Raw genomic sequence first — 21,189 nt, 5'->3', positions numbered from 1 at the left:
GTATATACCTGTGACATACCTTGCCTGTTAAAATTTTCCTAGATAGTTATCTACAGCCTTCTCCATTTTGGTCAAGATATATGATATTTTTCATTACATTTCATAAAAAAGTAAGTTTCATCACAACTGTAAATCACCAGCAGGAATTCTTTCTTACAAACACAGGAGGAACATGCGATAGTGGATCCAAATCACAATACACAGATGATGAAAATAATTTCAAATACAGTACTTTATTCCTCAGGGTTTACAGCTATCAACAAAAGTGTCTCTCTCAATTCTTGAAAAAAATCCCTAACCTTTTTTTTCAGTTCTTAACAAACAAAACAATATTCATTTAGGTATTCACTAAGTGCGAATAAACACAAAAATGTTCACAAACATATATATGAAAATCTTTTACTTACAACAGAATTTTTGAAAATATGTTTTTTTCAAGACAAACAAAACTTGAGTTTTAAATTAATCATTCTCACGGTGTTATTGGATTATCTGAGAAATTAAAAGCATACATTCTGACAAGAGGACAGCAAAGGATACCTCCATGAAATATGGTGGTGCTTACTTTAGTTTTCAATGACTGGCTTCACATTTTGAAATTATTTAAGAAAAACTGAAATGGCCAGATTAAAAAAGAAAATCACCAAACTATTAACATTTCCATATTTTACATGGCCTACATACATATAATTGAAATATGATACTGAATTAATTTACCTGTTAGAATTCAAGTGGGCACATACCTCCTTCACTTGATGATTTACTTAATTCAGAACTATCCTGCCTACTACAAACAGGATGGACTGATGAGTGTAAAAACACCAATGCACATCCACATCTGCAGCTGCAACAATCCAACTAAACTGGTGCAACCTTGCAGCCTAAGACTAATGAAACCTTTAAGCATAGCTAAGTAGTTTGGTTTTCTGAGTGTATTTCCTTGACAAAGCCACATGCTCGACTGCTGATTACTTGTAGCAAAAGTAACATTGGGATGAGCAAACAGAATTTCATCTTAAGGCTTTGGTTAGTAAAAACTACTCTCTCTTCCTTTGCTAAGCAGCACTTCACTCCAAGGCCAGCAGTCTCACTCGGTACACCATCAATTTGTGAGCTATTCTATGCTTCCATGTGATCCATGAGGGTCTCTCTCCATAAAGACTTCAGAGGCTGCCAAGGAATTAGGCCAGTAAGGAGCATAGGAAATATTTGGCAAAGGAACTATAGTGCTAGCAGTTGGGTGACATAAAGCCATTATTGCAAAAGTTTGCATCCCAGCTAACATGTTCAAGCCAGGAAAACTGCCTTTTTGTGTCAGGCACCTGGTGGGACCCTAAAGCCTAGGTAAAGCCATATCTATCACATCAGAAGCAGCATTCTCAAGCGAACTGATGAGAGAGGAAATAACAGAAGAAAAACTTTTTCAAGATAGTTATTTGATTTTGGACAGAGCTTTACATTCATGCATGAAGTTGCCAATGAAACAGGATGACACACATGTTTATGAAGGTAAAAAAAATCTTTAAATTAATGCATACCAATGGACATCAACAGGAAATTTGTGCAGAAAGAACTTGTAACTGAGGAACATAAATTCAAAATCACATCCTGAAGTTCAACCTGCAGTTAAGCCTACAGTTATAAGTGCCTCAAGGCTGCTGTGCTATTTAATCAACAGACACACCAGGTTAATCAGATGCCTTCCTGAATCTCTCTGCAGTAACCTGACCCTGACAAATGCTGTCATGACTACCCAGTCAGACATCATCCCTCTGTTCTCAGGAGCAGCTTCACAGCATGGGAGATCTAAAAGATACTGGGCAGCAGAAACTGTCTTCTTTCAGTGACAACTCTAAATCCTCTCTACCTATATTTACAGCCATAATGGCATGACAATTAGCTAGCTCCAAGAGAAACAGTATATGTGAGGGAAAAGGCACCCACACCATGTAAAGATGGTTTCTTTTAAAGGTTGGCAGAGTAAGAGAGAAATCACTGAGGAAAGGCAACCTGCTGTATGAGGTGTCTTTTTAACTAGGCAGTTGGTGACTCCCAAACACAGAGCAGGCACAGAAGAGGAAAATTTAAAAAAGGGGGAAGAAGAAAAATACTATCATGTTCTTTCTTACAAAGCTCAGCTTATTTAAACTTTATGTCTCAAGGCTGATTCACAAGGATATATACATGAATTCTTACCAGACATGATGGCTGCAGTTTCCTGCCCAATCTGATCTTAAAATATTTTTATGGAACACCAATAATGGAAAACAGGTAAAATCAAAATAAGACACTATCAAAACTCACTATGATTGTCAGTTTACAGTACATGCTCTGACCTTTAAATAGTGTCTGATAAATTATGAACACAACAACCTGGTTTAATTTGGGTAGAGTATTAATCCACAACATTACTTTAATGAGAAGTCCTGCAAGAATAACTGAATCTAGCTGAACAATTTTGACCAAAGCCTTAAGGATTTTCACATTTGAAATTAAAATTCATTTACATGTCCCACATGAAAACTGTAAATGAAGAACTATGAGATGAAGAGAAAAAGCCTGAAAGCAGCATTCTTGAGTCTTTTAAAAGTGGTTTCATCTAGTTCTTAGGCCTACTTGGTTTTTTCTACATAACATTTTGGAGCAGGAGAGTAGACATGCAATATGCAATAATTAGAGAGGTCTGACCATTAACATATTTGTTTGTTTAGAAAGGGTTTTATTCAGTTTTCTGAGACTTATTTTAAATAAAATTACATAATAAAAAACACCATATAAGCAGTACGAAAAACAAGGACTTTAGTCATCAGATTTTAGTATAAAAGTTCTGTTCAGTTAACTAACTCAGTGAGAACATCAGTTGGTCTAATGAAATGATTCATATGGTCATCATACTAAATTCTAATCTAAACCCAAGTCAACATATCTAAATTCCTAATACCAGTAAACACCACCACTATATTCTGCCAGTTACTCTGTCAAGATGTACAGTACTTTAGTATCTCCGGTATCCTCCCCCTCCTCTTCCACCATATGGATCATTATAGCCTCCCCTGCCACCATAACCTCCCCTGCCACCCTGGAAGCCACCCCCACCCTGGAAGCCACCCCCACCCTGGAAGCCACCCCCACCCTGGAAGCCACCCCCACCTCTTCCACCACCTCTGAAACCTCCACCTCCTCCTCCTCTACCCCCCCCACCCCCCCAGTTACCCCTTCCACCACCACCACCTCCCCAGCCACCTCTTCCACCACCTTCTTGTCTTTTTTGCCATGGAGGCATTTCGGGAGGAGGTGGTTCAATCTCTGTTGGTCTGCCTCCACGGTCAGGGACTCTCCCCATCAGAACCTATATGGAAAAATAGATAATTTTCAGACTTAAAAACCAGTAACTTGAAGAGACACAGGTTTTTCTGCTGTGGACAGAGAAATGCTGCCTGCTGTTTTCAGGAAATACAGCCCTTCAGCACAGTGCCTGACAGCAGAATCACTGTGTCCAGTCCTTGTAACATCACAGCAGAACTCTTAACGTGTTCTCATTTTTCACCTCTAAAACAGAAATAACTGCATCTATCTGGCTCACATTACTTTCGTGAAATTTTTGTGAAGAACACTACACACCTGAAGTATTAATACTACAATAAGCAATATACATACTTCATATGTAATATATACAAATACAAATATATATTCGTATAGAAAAGTCTCCCTATGATGTGGCTCTTCTACTTAAATTTCAAAGTTCAAGTTCAAACCTAATCAGCTGGCAAAAAACATTTTCTAAATGCTGTGTGATCAATGTTAACATCCTCTGATCAGTCCCAGGCACTCCAACCAAAATCCTCTCCAGAAAAAAACCCCAACTTTCTTTGAGAGTCTACAATAATTTAGAAATTCCACAGTCTTTGGGATCAAAACATATTAAAGGGTACCTAAATGAGGCAAAAAACATTAGGAAAATTTGTAAATACAGGATCAATAAAAGCAGGTTTAGTCACCATTTGAATGGTGAAACTCGTGTCACTACTCACAATCTTCAGCTTTTATCACACACAAGAAAGCAGCACAAGTTGATTCATTACTGTAGTCAAACCAGATAATTTTACTTTGCAGCAAAATGACATTTCCACAGGAACGTTTGTGATTTATCACAATGATGAGCTAGAGATGCTGGTCTACAAACCAAACAACACAATCCTGGCAAGGTAGCCCAGGAACTGATACCACAAACACTTTTATGTATCCTTGGGGTGTGCAGTTCCACTGAACTCAAGAAGTGATTTACACACACACATATACATACACTCTACTCCCCACACTGTTCCCTCTCATCTACACTACCCTGTTTCATCCGGTTGCATGACTGTCTAGTAAGATAAAAAAAAAGAAGTTTCTGCAATATTTGCTGGAATACTGAAAACCTTCCTTTCTTATATGGAAAAAATGAAAATACAAAGCAAAACCAATTTAATTCCAGAATTATTTTTGACAGGTTGGTAAATTTCCATGTCCTTTTAGCTTGTGCCAGAAACAAAAAGCATACCTTGTTGATAGCACAGACAGTTTTCTCCCGTGTTGATCCACTACTTGTTCTTATGATCTTGGACAAATCCTCACGAGCAGCAAGAAGGTGAGCTAATGTAATGGTTGACTTTGGAGACAGCGCATAGCGCTTGGGCTGATAGATCCGCGCTATTTCATCTGTCTTTACCTAAAGGATAACATCAAACACTACTTACTTGCCAGGCATCAAACACACAAACAGACTTACTATAAACCATGTACTAGTCTCAGTAAGTTTCACTCTGAACACAAGGGGTAGCTTCTGAAAATACAGACTATCTTACAAAACGTGTCAGTTATCACCAATTCTCTTCATGTTGGTGGAGCTATTATACAGAAAGTGCTGCTGATTGTGTATAATTGATGCTGAAACTTAGCGCCATTTCAAAAGAAACTCCTCTACCCACTGGCATCTAATGGATTCTTTAATGTCTTCCAACATGTCTACAGACTGAAACTTAAGGAGTCCATACTGCTCTCTCAAGAGCTTTACATAACCAAATTCAACACTTCTCAATGTGATGAAAACAGAGCAGCTTCAAAGTAAAGTAAATTCGTGGAAATATAGTGAAAATGTATCAATGAAGCAAAACACTTATGCAAACCATGCAAAAGTGACACTGAGAAGGGGAGAATATGAGATTTTTTCCAAGCATGCTTTGATGTTTTGTTTCTTTAGCAAAAAAGAAAAATAAATACACTTTTTGGGAAAATCTAGAATGATCTTCAGAGCAAAAGAAAACACTTGATATTGGCTAGACCAGACAACAGGTGTTGAACCTTTACAAGACTGTTTTGCTAGGTAATTACTCCATCATTTGTGAACCCATTTCAGTTTGCAAACTTACCCCTCCTGGGGTAAGCACAAGTTACAAAAAAACCTAAAAAACCCCCAAAAATGCCACACCATCAAAAGCAGATGTATCCATACCTATTTAATGGTGGGGGAAAAAAGGCAAGCTAGCAAATTTTAAAAAGACAACAATCGTCTCTTGACTTAAAAAAACCCCAAAATTCTAAATTACATCAATGCCAGAACATTTTCAATCACCAAAACCTTCTCAAAGAAGTTATGAACATCCTTCAAGACAAATAATGGGAAAAAAAAAGACTGAAAATGGTATGTGATTTTGAATTAGTATGTAACCTGGTTATGTCTGTAACTGCATATATTTCACATCAACAGTCTTCAAAAGACAGGAAAATGAATCACCTGACTACTTTATCATCTAAAATCTCTCTAAACTATTGTTCTATTTCAAAAGGGCATTCATTGTTTTTCACATTGCTTGAATGGAACAACAGCAAGTGACGAAGTTTTAGTCTGCTTATGTTAGTCATCAGTCACATCAACTGCATTTTAGAAGTATACTTTAAATTTGAAGATATATGATTGTACTGGTACAGCTGTAAGGAAGTTATACAAGTAGGGACATCTCCTGGCTTCTCTGAGCTAAATGCCCCCTTTTCCTTTCTCACAGCATAAAAGCATTCAGAACTCCTTCAGAAATTATACAGTGAGCCATTCCAACACAGCACAGTAAAACCTAGACTCATGTCTTCCAGTGATGGTGAATTTCATGAAGTTGATTCTGCATGTGTCAGTGACAAATTGTGATGCCACAAAGACTTGTAAAAATCCATACTTTCAGTAATCTTTCCAAGATTTAACATTTACCCATCTTAAGCTTTCTACAGAAAACTTTGGAAGGAAAGCTGGTCTTGCCACTCATGAGCAAAAACATCTGCCTCCAGTTTCTCATATGTGTCTTCATCAAATTACAAACTTCGTGTACCTTATCTCCCTACTCTTTTGGATACCAACAAGATATATTTCCAGCTCAGAAATATCATGACTAGTTTTTAATATCCACAGTCTAAGAAATAGCACAAATTACATTATCACAATTAAAACAATACCAGCAGAGCAAATACAGAGGAGTGCTTTGGAATACTTAGTGACCTAAAGGATTACAAGCAATTGTGTGACTTTCTCACACAAGGTGTTCAACTGAACAGCTGTTCACCCAGTGGCACTGAACCCACGATAGGCAGCAGTCGCCGTAACCTCACAGACTTTATGAGGAGTCACTTTTTACACCCAATCTATGTTAAGGCCTGGGGTTTGTCTTCTGCATCTGCATGAGAATTGCTGAAGTTCCCTCCTAGTTTACTTCATTGGAGGGTCTTAGATACAGAAAAGAAAACAGGGAGATGAGAAGTTTAATTAAAGTGAGAAACCCTAGCAGAGGATGCTAGAATTTCTAATTGTGAGGCTACAAACAGTCACAAAGGATGGACAGTGCCACCTGGTTAAATCCCTCCCCTTCCTCAATTCCTAGGATTTGGATATTGCAACTTGGGATGACAAACAGGCTGGAAAAAAGGTAACAGTAGTGGAAGTGTATTTACGTGGTATGCATATTGCATAGGAAGACTTGAAGAACTATAGCAGACTCCCACCTACAAGGATCATAAAATACATCAAGTTTACCTTTGCTCTGTCAGACCAGCCAAAAGACTGTACAGTCACATCGAGCCTCTTCATTAACATCCGCCGTCGACACTCATATTCACTGCAAAGAGCATCATTGATTTTTTCCAATCTTTCCTGCAGTGTTACAATAAGAAATTCAAACACTCAAATATATGAAGTTATAGAAGTCAATTTGAAGTTAACCCCATTCATCAAATAAAATGTCTACCCTGAGGTGACCACGATAAACTACAGAGCGTCTATCTAATGGTACAGTGATATGTATATATGAAATGTTTTGAAAGTTAATCATGGATGAATCAACAAAAGGTCTGGTTTATAATGTCAATTCTGGAAGTATCTGATTATCATTGTTAGTATTTAGCAATTGAATTTCAGAATAAATATTCAGCAATAGAACAGTGACTGTAAAAGGCAAAGTTAAATGAAGCTGTATACATTAATTTTGACCATCCTGTTAAACACTGAAAATAAATGGAGAAACTTTCTTTACCACTTGGTCAGAGTTCAGAGGTTTTGTTAGCAGAGACTTCCCCACATGGTTATTTTTAACTTTTGAGAGAATGTCCTTTATCTGAAAGAAAACACATACATCTCAGAACACAAATGATATTTAGATTTCAGCACAACTTTTTCAATTCCATTTTGCTACTTGTAAGATCAAACACAGCACATTTGTTTTAGCAGACTGATGAAAACAGATATGCATCTTCTGGCTTAAGATCCCCTATAAAAGGATTTCCTGAATACTTTTATATGATGACCAGCCTCTAAATATTTGACCAGCCACAAAAATATTTTATGGCACATCACTTCTCCTCCCAGTAAGAGAACAATAGCCATATGGCAAATTTATCAAGTTCATACAGAAAGAAGGACTAGTTAAATTACTCATTTTACATATTACTAAGTCATGTAACTACAACAACTGGAAGTTAGGAGTTCTGTTGCCAAATGCTACACTGGGCCGCAAAAAAAATCTGGTGATGGGTGCTAGTAAAAAAGGTAGGAGATATGATAGGTATGCAGTCATTCTTTCTCATTAATTTTATTCTAATGCTATAGTTGGTTCCAGCATTATGTTTAAAATAACATTATGTTTAAAACTTTTGCATTCACTCCAAATCCAACTTGCTTATATTTCTTCCACTAGTTCTTGTTCTCAATAATCAGAGATGAAATAAGCTCTCTCTGCCTTCCAACTACCACTGCATTCTTCTCTCTCATTACAAGAAACCTCTACCTCCTCTTCTTGAGTGAGCTTCCTTCAGCAAAGCTCTCTTCTAAAACCATTACCATGAATGCCCACAACACTTGCACATAACTTTTCAGCCAACTGATTTTGCAGCTGGAGTAGACTGCATGCATATTATTTTTCCTGCAAGATTTGTACACGGTCTGATGGGAGAACTACATCTTCATTTGTGTTACCAAATAACTATGGGAAACCAAGCAAAATGAGTAAAACTAGAGTTAATTATCTTTTACATGTCAAAGCAGAGATTAAGGTAGTGCGTGATCTACAGTAAAACCTGCAGCTGGGGACAGCCATTAGATACATTTGCAAGGATTATAAGACTTCACGTGGGCACACAGGCATTTACATTACATTTATCATAAAGGATGGTTTAAAGCTCAGTTTTGAGCTTCACTTCTTATAGAAATACCATCTCTAGTGATCACTATGAAAAAAATTCCAGCAGTCAGAAATCAAATTCTAGAGCATCTAGTTAATTGATTAAAGAAATACTTAGAAAATCAACTCCCATGTGTCAGGATTTTTCTAACTCAATTTTTTTTTTTTTTGCATATATGAAGAAAAAATCTGATCTCAAATTTTGTGTGAAAACCAAGGTGTATATATTTTTAGCTTTTTTTACATCATTGCTAGGCAGCACTCAGTCAAGTTAAAAACACAATATCCCAAAAAAAGTCTGAGGTAAATATATGGTGCAGTGAGCAAACTAAGGGAAAACAGTGTTTTGACTCCTTTAGGAAAGACAGCCTAGTAGTATCTGAAAAGTGGCCATCTACTTACTGTACTATTCCCTGCTGTTATATTCCATTCATATCAAAAGAGGTCACATAAGTGGCCAAGTTCAGTTTCATGTCCCCTACTGATCCCAACACTCCTCTCGCTCTGATAATTCTTGCTTTTCTACAACCTTTCTTTTCTTTACAAAAAACACTGTAGGGCTGTCTGCCTGTTTTCTAAATGTAGCCTTTTTTTTTTTAATCTTACTGAAGCATGTACATGGTGCCTGTCATATTCCACTCCAAAATGCAAATGTACCTAAGCACAAACTATGAATTTAAACAAATGTCTGAAGAATCAAATCTAAAGTTAATAATCAGCATTGGAATAAGATCAGTATGACAGCAAGAAATGAACAGATCAGTAATTAGTATGGAAGGAATGAACTGCAGATGAATTAAAAGTTCTTTTGGGCAAGAGGTGTCTATTCACATACCATTGAGGTCAGAAATATTACCTCAAAGGTTCTAATGAGTTGAAAGGAAGAGAGTATCAACATGAGACCAGCTGCTGGAACAAAAACCAAGACAACAGAATGAAAAATCCTCAACATAATTCACAGTTAGAGTGTGAAAGAAGATCTGAAAACCAGTGATGCTGAACACTATCTAGAAGTTAGAATTACTGTAAGGTTGCAGCTGCAAGGACAACTAAGAGGTAAACCCAACACTGGGCTCCACATATAAAAGCCACACATTCTGCCATCACAAGTCCTGCATACTCCTGATTTCCATTAACTGAAAAGTGAAAGGAAGTTTAAAGAGAACAACTAAGGAAGACAATCAGTGAAAATCAGAATTAGAAGTAAGAGCAGCTACATGAAACAATCCTTTACTGACTGAGGGACTGCCCCCAAGTTTCTGCAACATTTTCTTTCCAAGCTAAAGAGAATACCTATGCAATTTTTATCCAGTATAGCTTTACTAATCAAGTAACAGTTAAGAAGGAATCTCTTCACTGATGAACTGGTCTGTGCTCATGAACTGGTCTATGTTTATGACAGATCATGAAGTCATATCCAGATTACTGAATCTCCACGTACTCCTCACTCCCATCAGCAGGGCTCATGGGGAAATCCTACTGCTACATGGTGAAACCAAGCTGAGCTGCCTGACAGCTGCAGAACACATTGTCCAGCCATGACTGACGACACAGGTATGAGCACAGGAACTCTGACACACACCTGTCTGCCAGAGGACAAGAATACAATGGATGTGAGGATCTATGTTATAACACATATTCCTACATGTAACAGTTGCCCTAGATTGAGAAGGACATGCAGGAGTTTGAAAAAAAAAACCACACCTAACATGTAACTGGGAATAATACCAAAAGTAGTGCCCAGTTAAAAGAGCAGGGAAAACATACTCAAAGAAATGTAAAACAAATTGTAATAGCCAAATCGTCCTAAAGTTTCTAAACATTCAGGTGTAAAAAGCAAACCAAATAATTAAAGCCAGATGTAGACAAGTACATTTGACTATTTGGAATACTGTGTAATCACTGACCTTGGTAACACCAAAAATTTATGGGATTGTTTTGGAACTTCACACACTTTTGAAAAATAAAATGAAAACAAATAAGCTGTTGGATCTGCTTCAGACAAAAATACCAACTTAAAAATCTGCTGCATGAAAATACTCAGTTATTCTACTGTTACCAAATAAAGTGTATCTTTATGTATTGAATATGACATTTCTCATTTGTTTTGTAATTTTGTACTCCCTTAAAAAAAACTGAGCTCACATTTTATTACCATGTTCAATATATTTATTAATTATCTTTATCTGTCAAAACAGAACAGTAATTTTTACGTTTAACACCTTTTGCACAGAGTTAAAATTAAAGTTAAACTTTAAAGTTAACACTTTAAAGAAAGAACATTGCCTTAATTAATCATAAGGTGTACTGCACAGTTGCAGAGAGATCACCTAAAATGTTAAGCAAAAAATATTTTTAAGCCTCTCTTTCAAATACCTGCAGATAAACTCAGTACTTATTTAACTTTAAATATATTTTTGTTTGACATTTTCTTATGTATGTTGATAACCAACCCTAGGTAATTACAGGAGATGCAAAAGACACTTGTTGTGATTCAAAGTTTCAGCTACTAGAAAAATGTTTGAATGAAGAAAGCAACCCTGATTTTATACTAGTCTCTTAAATAAACTGGAAAATTACTTAAACAATAAATGTTCTAATATTCCATACCAAAATACAGTGTGTGATCTGTCCCTTTGGTAGGTTGCTGCTGCACAGCCAAACTATTCTCAGAACTACTCCCACAGCTAGTGACAATGCTGGAAAAGATGCTAGACAGAGACAAAGAGTAGACATGTTGAAATGCTGCAGATACATTTGCAGACATACTAAATAAAAGTACTAGGTCAATATGTAAGTTTGTATTAAGAATGATATAATACTAAACATCAACAGCACAATTTTATGCAGAATCTAACTAAATCAAAACCTGTAAAACATTTGGAAAAATAAATTAATTATTTCAATAGAATGTTTGTGAGCATATAAAAAAAGATGAAATGGTGCTCTGAAAACAAATGTTTACAAAGCCAATGAACTTTAATTGGTGGCACCACCTTTCTAATGCAGCTATACCTATAAATGTAGGTCTCTAACTCCGTAATCTATCAAAAAACCTCCAAACTCATCCTGTATTAAAGTAATGGATGAGAGACGAGTAAACCTATAGCAGAAATTCTACAAAATCTCCTGCAAGGTAGGAAAAAATCCTTAGTTTATAAGGGATGAAACACACAGAACAAATTATACTTAATTTGAAGTCACAGAAGATGAATGAACTAGTGTTGCCACCTTTCTACACTTTGAAGTGAGTACAGGTGGTACATCCACTGTGGAACTGACAGACCTGAAAACTACTGGAAAATAGCCAAGGCAGCATTATTAAAAAAAAAAAAAAGCAACCAAAACCAAAGCTAAAACACTTTTAAGATTCTGCTCATTTTAGTACTGTTAACAGTTAATACAAACTGGGACAGAAACAATACACACAATTCAAGCCTGTGAGCCTATCTGATAAGAAATCTTGGACTTTGCAAAAGGTGGCAGATACCACCTTAATGTCTAATAATTCAAAGAGAATGTTCTAGTATCACTATGTGTGTATGAAGGAGCTGGTGCTCCAGGCTGTCCCACAACTGCAGAACTGCAGTCCTACCCCTATAATGGGATGAAACGAAATCTGTACTTGAGAAGTGAAGCAAGGAATTGAGCAAGAAAGGCCACCAGCCATGGCTGCAGCCTACAAACTCACATGGATGTAAACACAGCTAACACCCACACAGGGAGATCAGCAGAATCTGATAAAAAAAAATCAATTTAAATCCATTAGTTAATAGCTGTAACTCTGAAATTTTCATTCTCAGAACAGTGCTAGAATTGTTTCTTCATCCCTTCAAAAATATTTGCTGGATGTAAGAATTTCCTTAGAACTAAACAAATCAAGCACCATTAATAGTGCAGGAATAGGCATTTCCATTTGCACCTTTTGCAAGTGAATCTATTAAAGGTTTTGTCTTGTTGTACTGAAGACAGATGTAAGAAAACCATTCAAGTAACAGGCCCTCCCCCCAAAATCTCTGAATGTTCAACAGCCCACTGACTGATAAGGAAGATGGAAAAAAGGAAGCACAATCATGTAAAATTATTACAAAGACTCAAAAGCAGAGGGAGTTTTCATTCTACCCTTAAGGGGCGATCAGTCACTCAGTCTCTTCCCAAACATCAGAGAGAGATGAAGAGCAAAACTTTCAGCTGTCTGACAGAGAAGATAAATTCCACCTCAAGAGCCTATTTCCATTCGGCAGTAAGGAAATCACATTAAGGATCACATCAGTGAAATGAGTTAGAACCTGGGGGGACACAACAGATACTACTGTTTTGCTGAATAAGGTTTAAGTGGGCTCATTCACTGCATACTGGTAATTCATGCATTTTCATCCTATTCTGCAACTATGGCAGTGACACCAACAAATCCATACTTGCAATTAAGGAATCAATGAACTAAAAATAATTAATTTAAGGTGTGGATTTAAAATTTAAACACATCCCAGAAATGACTACAGATATGCACAATCAGTTATTACCCAAATCTTTCTGTTTGCTGCAGCACATTTGAATGGGTAATAGGAAACTTACACCTTAAACTTGCATGGTGAAGTATGTCTGATCAGGTACATTGCAACCTCAGGGAAATATTGAAATACTTCACCTCATAACTTAAAACATTAAGCTAGCTTTCAGAATTAAAATTCTTTTGCACTTGTCAAGTAGGGCTTTTATGGGTGAGATTGCTGGGCCCTTAACTCTAGGATGAACGCTTAAAGAGATAGAGCTTACAGTTTAGCAATAGAGAAAACACGTAAAAGTCCATACCTTTTGTTCCACACTGGTTAACAAGGGAGGAATACCAGAAGATGAGGAGTTTGGCAGACCCAGTGCATCACAAATAGCTTGTACTTCCTCAATAATTTCATTGTGCTTTTCCAAATGAGAGCCTTTAATTTTCTTGCTGTGCAGAATCTTTAAAGCCTGAAGTTCTGTACTTAGAAATACTAGAGAAAAGCATCATAATTTAGAGCAGATTTAGAGACACTTAAGTATTTCTGCATCCACATTATCATATACATCCATAATATATACATTTGTAAGATAACTGTGATAAAAGGGAGTTTCATATTATCACACTGGTTCCTGCTGCCACTCCTTTGTCAAACCCAATTTAGACATTGTTTCTTTCAATTCTGCTTTCAGCACCTTCAGATTCTGCAGCATTTCTGCACAAGCTGCCCTGAAACCTCTCACAAACACAGGAAGCAAGGTCTCAGTTTAGGTGAGCTGGAACAACTGGATCAAGAGAGGGATCAGGAGGTCCCAGTAGGTTGCACCATACTTTAAAAAGAAATTTTAGTTTCTGCTCAAACAGCTTTCTAATGTTGCTCCATTTTTCACTTTGCCCAAGTGAGCTGTTGCATGCTGAGCTAGGATGTAATGACCATGCACATCAATCCAAAAACCCATTAAGAACTCTGCAATATAAATTGTACAGTAATGGCAAAGCAGGCACATAAAATACTGTATTGTAAATGGGAAAAATTATTATTACTTACACAGGAGTTTAAGACAATCTTCTTTCTCTCTTAATCTGTCTTTGATGTCTCCAGATACCAGTGACGAATACGGACAAGCCATTTCTCTCAGAAAGCCACTAATCTCAAGCTGGAAGCTCTCTACATCCTTCACACCTATGGAAAAAAATGCACAACTAGTTAATGGCTTTTTACAGAAACATCAAACTGCAATCTAATTTTAACTTATACTCTTAAACAGCAGATTTCAACAGCCCAAAGATTAACCACATACCACCCTAGTGACACTTTTTCTTTAAAAAGTCCTACATATAAGCAGACATGCCTTCTAATGGTATACTGTACTTGTGCTTTGAATGAGGTAATGCTACAGCAGTCTGTGAAGACATGAGCACAAATGAACATCAGTAGGAAGTGAACAGTTTATGTCACTAAACAGCATGTAGATGTAACTAATTTTCTGATGAAGAAGTTACAGGAGTCATGAACCTATTATTTTTAGTGATTGTTTTTAGTTCTACTACTTTTTTGGTGTAAACATAAGTAATATAAAATCTCATCCAAATTCCAGCACTCGACAGAAACAATCAGGCAATGCTACCCAGCACTTCACATATCCATACACAGTGCTGACAGGACCAACAGCCTGAAAACACCCAGCACTGCAATTTACGCCATTAAAATATGATTACAGGCGTGAATGTACTTTTTATATTTATGTAGATCTAAAACCACCCCAAATCACCTTTCTTTTTCCTTTTGAAACAGTCTTCACAACACAAGGCCTTAATCTAGGAGCTATAAATACATAAATATCAACCTAAGTCTGGCTATCTTTCAGTTATCTTGTAACCTTTAACACTGTAATTCCACTATTAGCTGAACAATATGGGTCTAAATCCACTGAACAAATACTAAATTAACATTCATGTACCATCCGTTGCAGTGATGCTTTCTTCCATATTACAGAGTGACTTTATTTGGGAACCTAACCAAACGCAAAGCTCAAAAAATTCTGGTGAAGACAATCCATTTTCTGCTGCTTTATTCAGAGCTTCCTCCTCCAACAGAGCACCCGTGTACCTTCACAGACAGAAAAACATTAGTAAAAAGAAGTGCAACAGAAAAGATACATTTTAAAATTATTTTACTCTAAGCTAATTAGTACCTACACTCAAAGGAATGAATCTTTGTACATTACTTTTGTCAAGGAAAAATTCAGACTTTTTTTTAAACACACCAAAATTTATTGGTCACTTATAAACAAAAGAGCTTGTCAGAAAATATGAGGCAGGCATTTTCACATGTGTATGTGAAAACAGACTTTGATCTCTCAAAACACGCCTGGCAGAGAAGAACCCAAGCATTAATTCAAGTGCATTTCCTCCTACCATTAACAATTCACTGCCCTGGAAGTGCAGTGGGAGAAGACAACTGAAAATCAAGTTTCGCACGGTTTCTGCCCCGTACCATGCGCAGCACATCGCGGGCGGTGGGCACCGAAGGACGGGGAGCTGCCCCGCCAGCCTGCAGCGCCAGCGCTGACCAGCGCCGCTGCGCCCCGCCGAGCGCCCGGGCCCCTCTGCCCTCCCGCACCGCAGCCGTGACCCGCTCCCGGCCCAGGCCCTGCCCCGCCGAGACCCCGGCTCCCGCCGCAACGCGGGGCCCGTCCCTCTGCCGCTCCCCGTCCCTCTGCCGCTCCCCGTCCCTCTGCCGCTCCCCGTCCCTCTGCCGCTCCCCGTCCCTCTGCCGCTCCTCGTCCCTCTGCCGATCCCTGTCCCTCTGCCGCTCCCCGTCCCTCTGCCGCTCCTCGTCCCTCTGCCGATCCCCGTCCCTCTGCCGATCCCTGTCGCTCTGCCGCTCCCGCGCTCCCCTTCGCTCCCGCCTCCGGCCCGGCCTCTCCCCCGCGGCGGCGGTGCCCCGCTCCGCGCCCGCCCAGGCTGCCCTCGGCCCGCCGCCCCTCGCAGGGGGAGCCGCCGCCGCTCCCCGGTTACCCCAAGGCCTCCAGCGCGTCCAAGATGTCGCTCTCCATCCCCGGGCCCGGCGGCAGCTCCCTCATGCCGGCGCCGCGCTGCGCTGCGCGGTGCGCGCCTCAAACCGGCCCTCCGCAACCCGCGCCCGCCGCCGCCGCGTTCCGCTGCCGCCGCACGGCAGCCCCGGCCGGGGGAGGCCCCGGGCTGCCCCCGCCCCTCTCTCGGCGGCCGCCCCTCGGGACCACTCCCCGCATGTGGCTGGGATGGCCATGCTATACTGCCCTGCTCTGCTGTCCTGCCCGTGCTGGGGAGCGCCCAGGCTCCCTCAGCTTTCCCCGCTAGGCTCGGCTCCTGGCCCTGCGGCTGTGCTCCGGAGTTGGCCCCGAACCTCTGCCCGCCGCAGTCGCCTACCCCGCTCCATCCGGTACCAGCCACCTGGAAAAACACCGGGCCAGGAGAGACCACAGACGCCCGTTTGGGCTCTGGACACGGCTCATGCCAGAGCAGCCAGCTCTGCCGCCTTTACCCCAAGCCGCCTCTGGGTTGTGGTTCAAAAAGGCAGATTTTAGGCCTGGACCTCTGCGGTAATTCTGGGATCTCTCCAATTGTGAAAGGTTTCCAGGGCACCTGTAGTCCTGATTTTCCACTGTGGGGTGCCTCAGCCCTGCTGTGCAGACTTTGGCTGAGGTAGAATTAACTCTTCACAGTGGCTAGTATGGGGCTGTGTTTTGGGTTTGTGGTGAAAACAGTGTTGAAAGAGATATTTGTGTTATTGCAGCACTTGCACAGAGCCAAGGCCTTTTCTGCTTCTCGTACTCCGTAGTGCCCCAGCTGTGAAGGAACTGGGGGCACAGCCAGGACAGCCGACCCCAGCTACCAAAGGGATGTTCCAGGCCGTGGGGTGTCACGATGGGTGTATAAAGCTGGGGAAGAAGGAGTAAGGGGGGATGTTTGGAGCGATGGCACTTGTCTTCCCAAGTACCTGCTGTCCTGGGTTTGGCTGAATGCCTCCCAGCCTGCCCATGGGAAGCAGTGAATTAATTCATTGTTTCTCTTTGCTTGCATGCACTACTTCTGCTTTATGTATTAAACTTTTATCACAACTGGTAACTTTTCCAGCTCTTCTCAACCTATGCGTGTTCTCACTTTTTGGATTCTCTTCCCAGTCCCAGTGGTGGGGGAGCAAGAGAATGGTTGTGTATTGCTTAGTTTCCAGGTGAAGTTAAACCACAACAGTCCTTTTGACCTCTTTTTTACTAGTGTTTTCTTACATGGACCTCCAGAAAATACAGTGGCTGTATCAGTGGTGAAGACCCATAAAAGCATACAATCAGATTGATGTTATTACAACATAGATGTTCTTAATGTGTGAAATCTCTGCAATTTTGGAGGCAACTATTTTGAATTAATTCTATTTAACAGAAAATGTGGCTTTTTGAGTGCTAAGCTTTAAAAAGTGGGAATCAAGGCAGCCATGACATCCTCCCATAGCCACACACAGAAATCTAGAAATTAAAAACATTGTTTATGGCAGTCAGGGGAAAGAAGAGCATCCTAAAGGCGGATGCATTTATGTTGACCATATGTGTACATCAGTGCCAGTACCTCAGAGCTCTTTCACAGCTCTCAACTGTCTTGTACCATGTGACTGAACTTTAAAGGGACTGTGTTTCAAATGGGTTAACATAATTTCTGTAAAGGAAGGAGCAGAGATTCTGAACATATACTCTCGCTCCTTTTTAAACATTAGCATCCAAGTAATAGAATGAGAAAACAAGATATGCAGAAATGCACAGAAACAGCCTGTTCTCTTTTCCTTTATTTTTAAACCTGTGTCTTTATGCTACCCCAGGTGATTCATCACTGTACAGTTCTGCAAAACCAAGAAGTTTCCATATCTGTCAACAATGCAAGCTAAGGAAAAGAACTGGAAACCACTGGAAGTGAAAGTAGCATAACATAATCTATCAAAACTAAAAAGAAATCTGGTAGTTTAAGAGATACTGTGTGGTACAAGCAGGTGGCAGCATTATTCCCTGTGTCTCTCTGCAAATTTTCCTATGTGCCATAAATTATTTTGCTAATTTTTGTTACAGGACAATACCTAAATTAGTAATATCTCCCACTGTCTTTTGATAGCACTGCATATATATAAATACATACATACATATATATATATATATACACATATATATATGATAGCCAAGCATATGCATCAATCACTGTTTTAATTCCACATGGTGTTTTTGAAAAATTGTAACTTTTCTGTATAGTAGAGATGTTCTGTGTATGAGAAAAAACAAGATTGAATTTCACAAATTGTCTCTTGACACCCACAACTGAAAGATGATTTCAGCTGGGAATATATACTTATGCTTCTCTCCTGCCATTACCATTCATGCAGTCCAAGACTTTCTCTGTGTCCATTCCTGAGTTTCCCATCTGTGGGAGAGGGAAAAAAATCACGGAAAAGCTGGACAAAATATATTTTGTAACAATCTATGCCCATGGGTGTGGACTTTGCCCCATGCCCTTTGCAATATACAAACACAAACATAAGACCAAACACACAAGTGAGAACACCAAAGGAAGAGGTCTCAGCACGCAGCCATTACTTTCCAACAGAAGGCCTGTGTGACTTTAGTTAGGTCATCAGTGCCCTAGAGCTTTTTAGTTTTTGTCAGGATTTCTTTTTCACTTGTCTGCCAGTTAGCCATTTCCCTCAGAAGTCAGATAACTCTTGGTGCTGGCACAAGGAAGCAGTAGAGGTGCCCAGCCAAGATTAGAAAATGAATATAGCACTGGATCAGCAGTGACTTGAATCAGCTTGAAATTATACAAAATGGCAGCTATGTCTGTCTGCACAACAAAGTGAAGATGGGAATTTTGGGGAAAAATCTTCAGCCAATTCATATTAAATCTCTACAATTACAAGTTGCCTGCAATCTCGCTAAAAACCAAAATACATGACTTAATTTTCTATTGAGGTAGGTAAAACAACCATTTACTTGTATGAATAAGATGGCTCAGAAATTGTTATGTTATAAAGCTGCCCACAGATGCACCAGCTGCCCATTTCAAAAGATTCATTGCTTTGTCCTTTTCATATGCAGCACAGGAATAAAAAATGAGGGCTCTTCAATTCAAACAAAATGGAGACAGACACTTTTAATGCAGGAGAGGTACAAATAATTTTTAGTACTAAGAAACATCTAGCAGACAATTAATTGACCACTAGAGGGGATCATAGGAGTGGAGAAGGAGTTGAATGCACTACATGATAAATGCTGTCCTCTAATCCAAGCTCACCTATGAGTGATGTACTGTATGTGTGCAGTTTAAAAATGATTGAGAAAAGACAGCACTGTGTACTTAGGTACTCAAAAGAAGCCTATATTGAGTATAAAATACATCAATAACAGTTTTACTTGTTACTATGAAATAGTTTCTTTACACAGATATTTTTCATCAGTTTAACTTAGTACAGAATAAGTGTTCAGCTTCCATCTGTAAAAGGTGCTAATTATTCTTTTAGCCTATTAAAAATAGGCTCTGTTCTTCAGACTTGCTGTCATTTAAACAAGTGTCACTTGCTTGTTTAAAAGCTAATGTTAAATTGCTTTTAATCCTTCTGTTAATTCTTTCTTGTCTTTAAGGATGATTTGGGAGTACCCACCCCAGGTAATACAAACCTCATTGCATCATTGTGGAACCAGACTGCAAGTTGGTATTGATCTATATGTTTTAATTACATCAGCTTTGCGAATGAAGTATTTGCAGTGTGAATGATGTGATATCAACTTCACCGAAGCTAACAAATTGCTGCTTGCTACAAGGATCCTGCCCATCCATTTACTGGCTACCCTGCTGAAATTGAATTTGGCATCCCATCATAAATATTTGATTTAGAAACCACCCTTCTAACATCTTTTGGACCAATTCAAGCCATCTGACGTAGTGACATCAAAATTGTCAGTCCAGAATGAATTCTTTCAAGAAACTATGCACAGTAATAGATTCTGCAGAAAGCAAAGTTCAGTTTCTTGAAAATGTACTGCTTTCAGACTACTTTTTTGTGGCACATCTCTCTGCACGGGTGGGAGAGGTCAGAAGCGGGGAGCCATCAATACCTTGCACAATGACTGCAACGTACTTACTAGAACCCTTTTTCCACTACTTGTTGAAGAAGATGGTGGCTTTTCACCATCCTTGAGTTGGAATAAAATGATTAAGGCCATCTGTCTTTGTAATGTTATAGACTTAATTTCAGATAGTTGAAGTAACTGAGTTTTATCATTTACCTTTGAAGTAGTAGATGTGAGGCCTAAATATTTCAGTGGGAAGTGCTTGCACCTTTCAGCATCACTAAAGAAATAGAAATAATTTGCCTCTCTTTTTCTATAGTGGTGAATTACAAAAAAAGCATTATGACTATTGAAAGAACCTAGGTTTTTTTTTTTTGCTTAAGTCGAGTCTCACATGGAATATATTAATACACAACAATACAGAAAGAAAGGCATTGAACATAAGCAGCTTTACAAAAGGGAAAGCTGAGTGACTCATGGAATTGCCAGCACCTTTCACCTCTGCCAGGGGACTCAGTTTGTATTCTCACCACCAAGATAGTAATTATACTGTGAGGACTAACTACTTCAGAAATTTCTGGTGGTGTTTGTTTTTTCTAAGAGAAAGTGAGAAGATAACTTAGTCCAGAGGTGTCCAGTGAACATTTGCTTGCAGAAGAGGCTGCAGAGTGCTCGTCATAATTTTGTATATATTGTTCCATTATGAATGAGATTGAAGCCACAAATCAGTGCAACATATTAAGTGAGCAAAAAAAGGCAGATCTGCAGTAAGTCTGGCCCCTGCTACAGCAAATGTTCAGCCTGGCAGGACAAAGCAATGAATATTCCAAGTCCATATTTCTCATTCTTTTAAAAATAAACTGTGCCCATTGTGCTCTTCAGACCATATGGCATGAATCATTTCAGTGAA

At 39.1% G+C, this 21,189-nt stretch overlaps 1 protein-coding gene across 1 annotated transcript; it reads right to left on the bottom strand.

The window, feature by feature from the left end:
• Positions 1–214: 214 nt before the first annotated feature.
• On the bottom strand, positions 215–16,402 carry TSLIG3B (tRNA splicing ligase complex subunit 3B). Its single transcript, XM_085062037.1, has 8 exons — positions 16,216–16,402; positions 15,156–15,304; positions 14,243–14,377; positions 13,509–13,687; positions 7,554–7,634; positions 7,058–7,174; positions 4,544–4,711; positions 215–3,349 (listed from the first exon to the last, which is right to left on the bottom strand). The coding sequence occupies exons 1-8, from the start codon at positions 16,278–16,280 to the stop codon at positions 2,996–2,998; spliced, it is 1,248 nt and encodes a 415-aa protein (XP_084918163.1). The 5' UTR covers positions 16,281–16,402; the 3' UTR covers positions 215–2,995.
• Positions 16,403–21,189: the final 4,787 nt, after the last annotated feature.

Source organism: Lichenostomus cassidix, chromosome 5, assembly GCF_008360975.1.
Source record: "Lichenostomus cassidix isolate B80296 chromosome 5, HeHo_3.0, whole genome shotgun sequence".
In the NCBI taxonomy this organism is placed as follows: Eukaryota; Metazoa; Chordata; class Aves; order Passeriformes; family Meliphagidae; genus Lichenostomus; species Lichenostomus cassidix.
Note: the sequence above shows the minus strand (reverse complement) of the source record. Positions and strands in the feature narration are given on the sequence as shown.

What these genes read in the sequence shown, in the direction of transcription:
- TSLIG3B (XM_085062037.1), bottom strand. Translation starts at nt 16,280, where the DNA reads ATGAGGGAGCTGCCGCCGGGCCCGGGGATGGAGAGCGACATCTTGGAC. An exon ending in CTCTGAACTCTGACCAAGTG is followed by an intron (nt 7,175 to 7,553) that starts GTAAAGAAAGTT and finishes GTAACACTGCAG; the next exon opens with GAAAGATTGGAAAAAATCAA. An exon ending in GCTGGTCTGACAGAGCAAAG is followed by an intron (nt 4,712 to 7,057) that starts GTAAACTTGATG and finishes GTTATCCTTTAG; the next exon opens with GTAAAGACAGATGAAATAGC.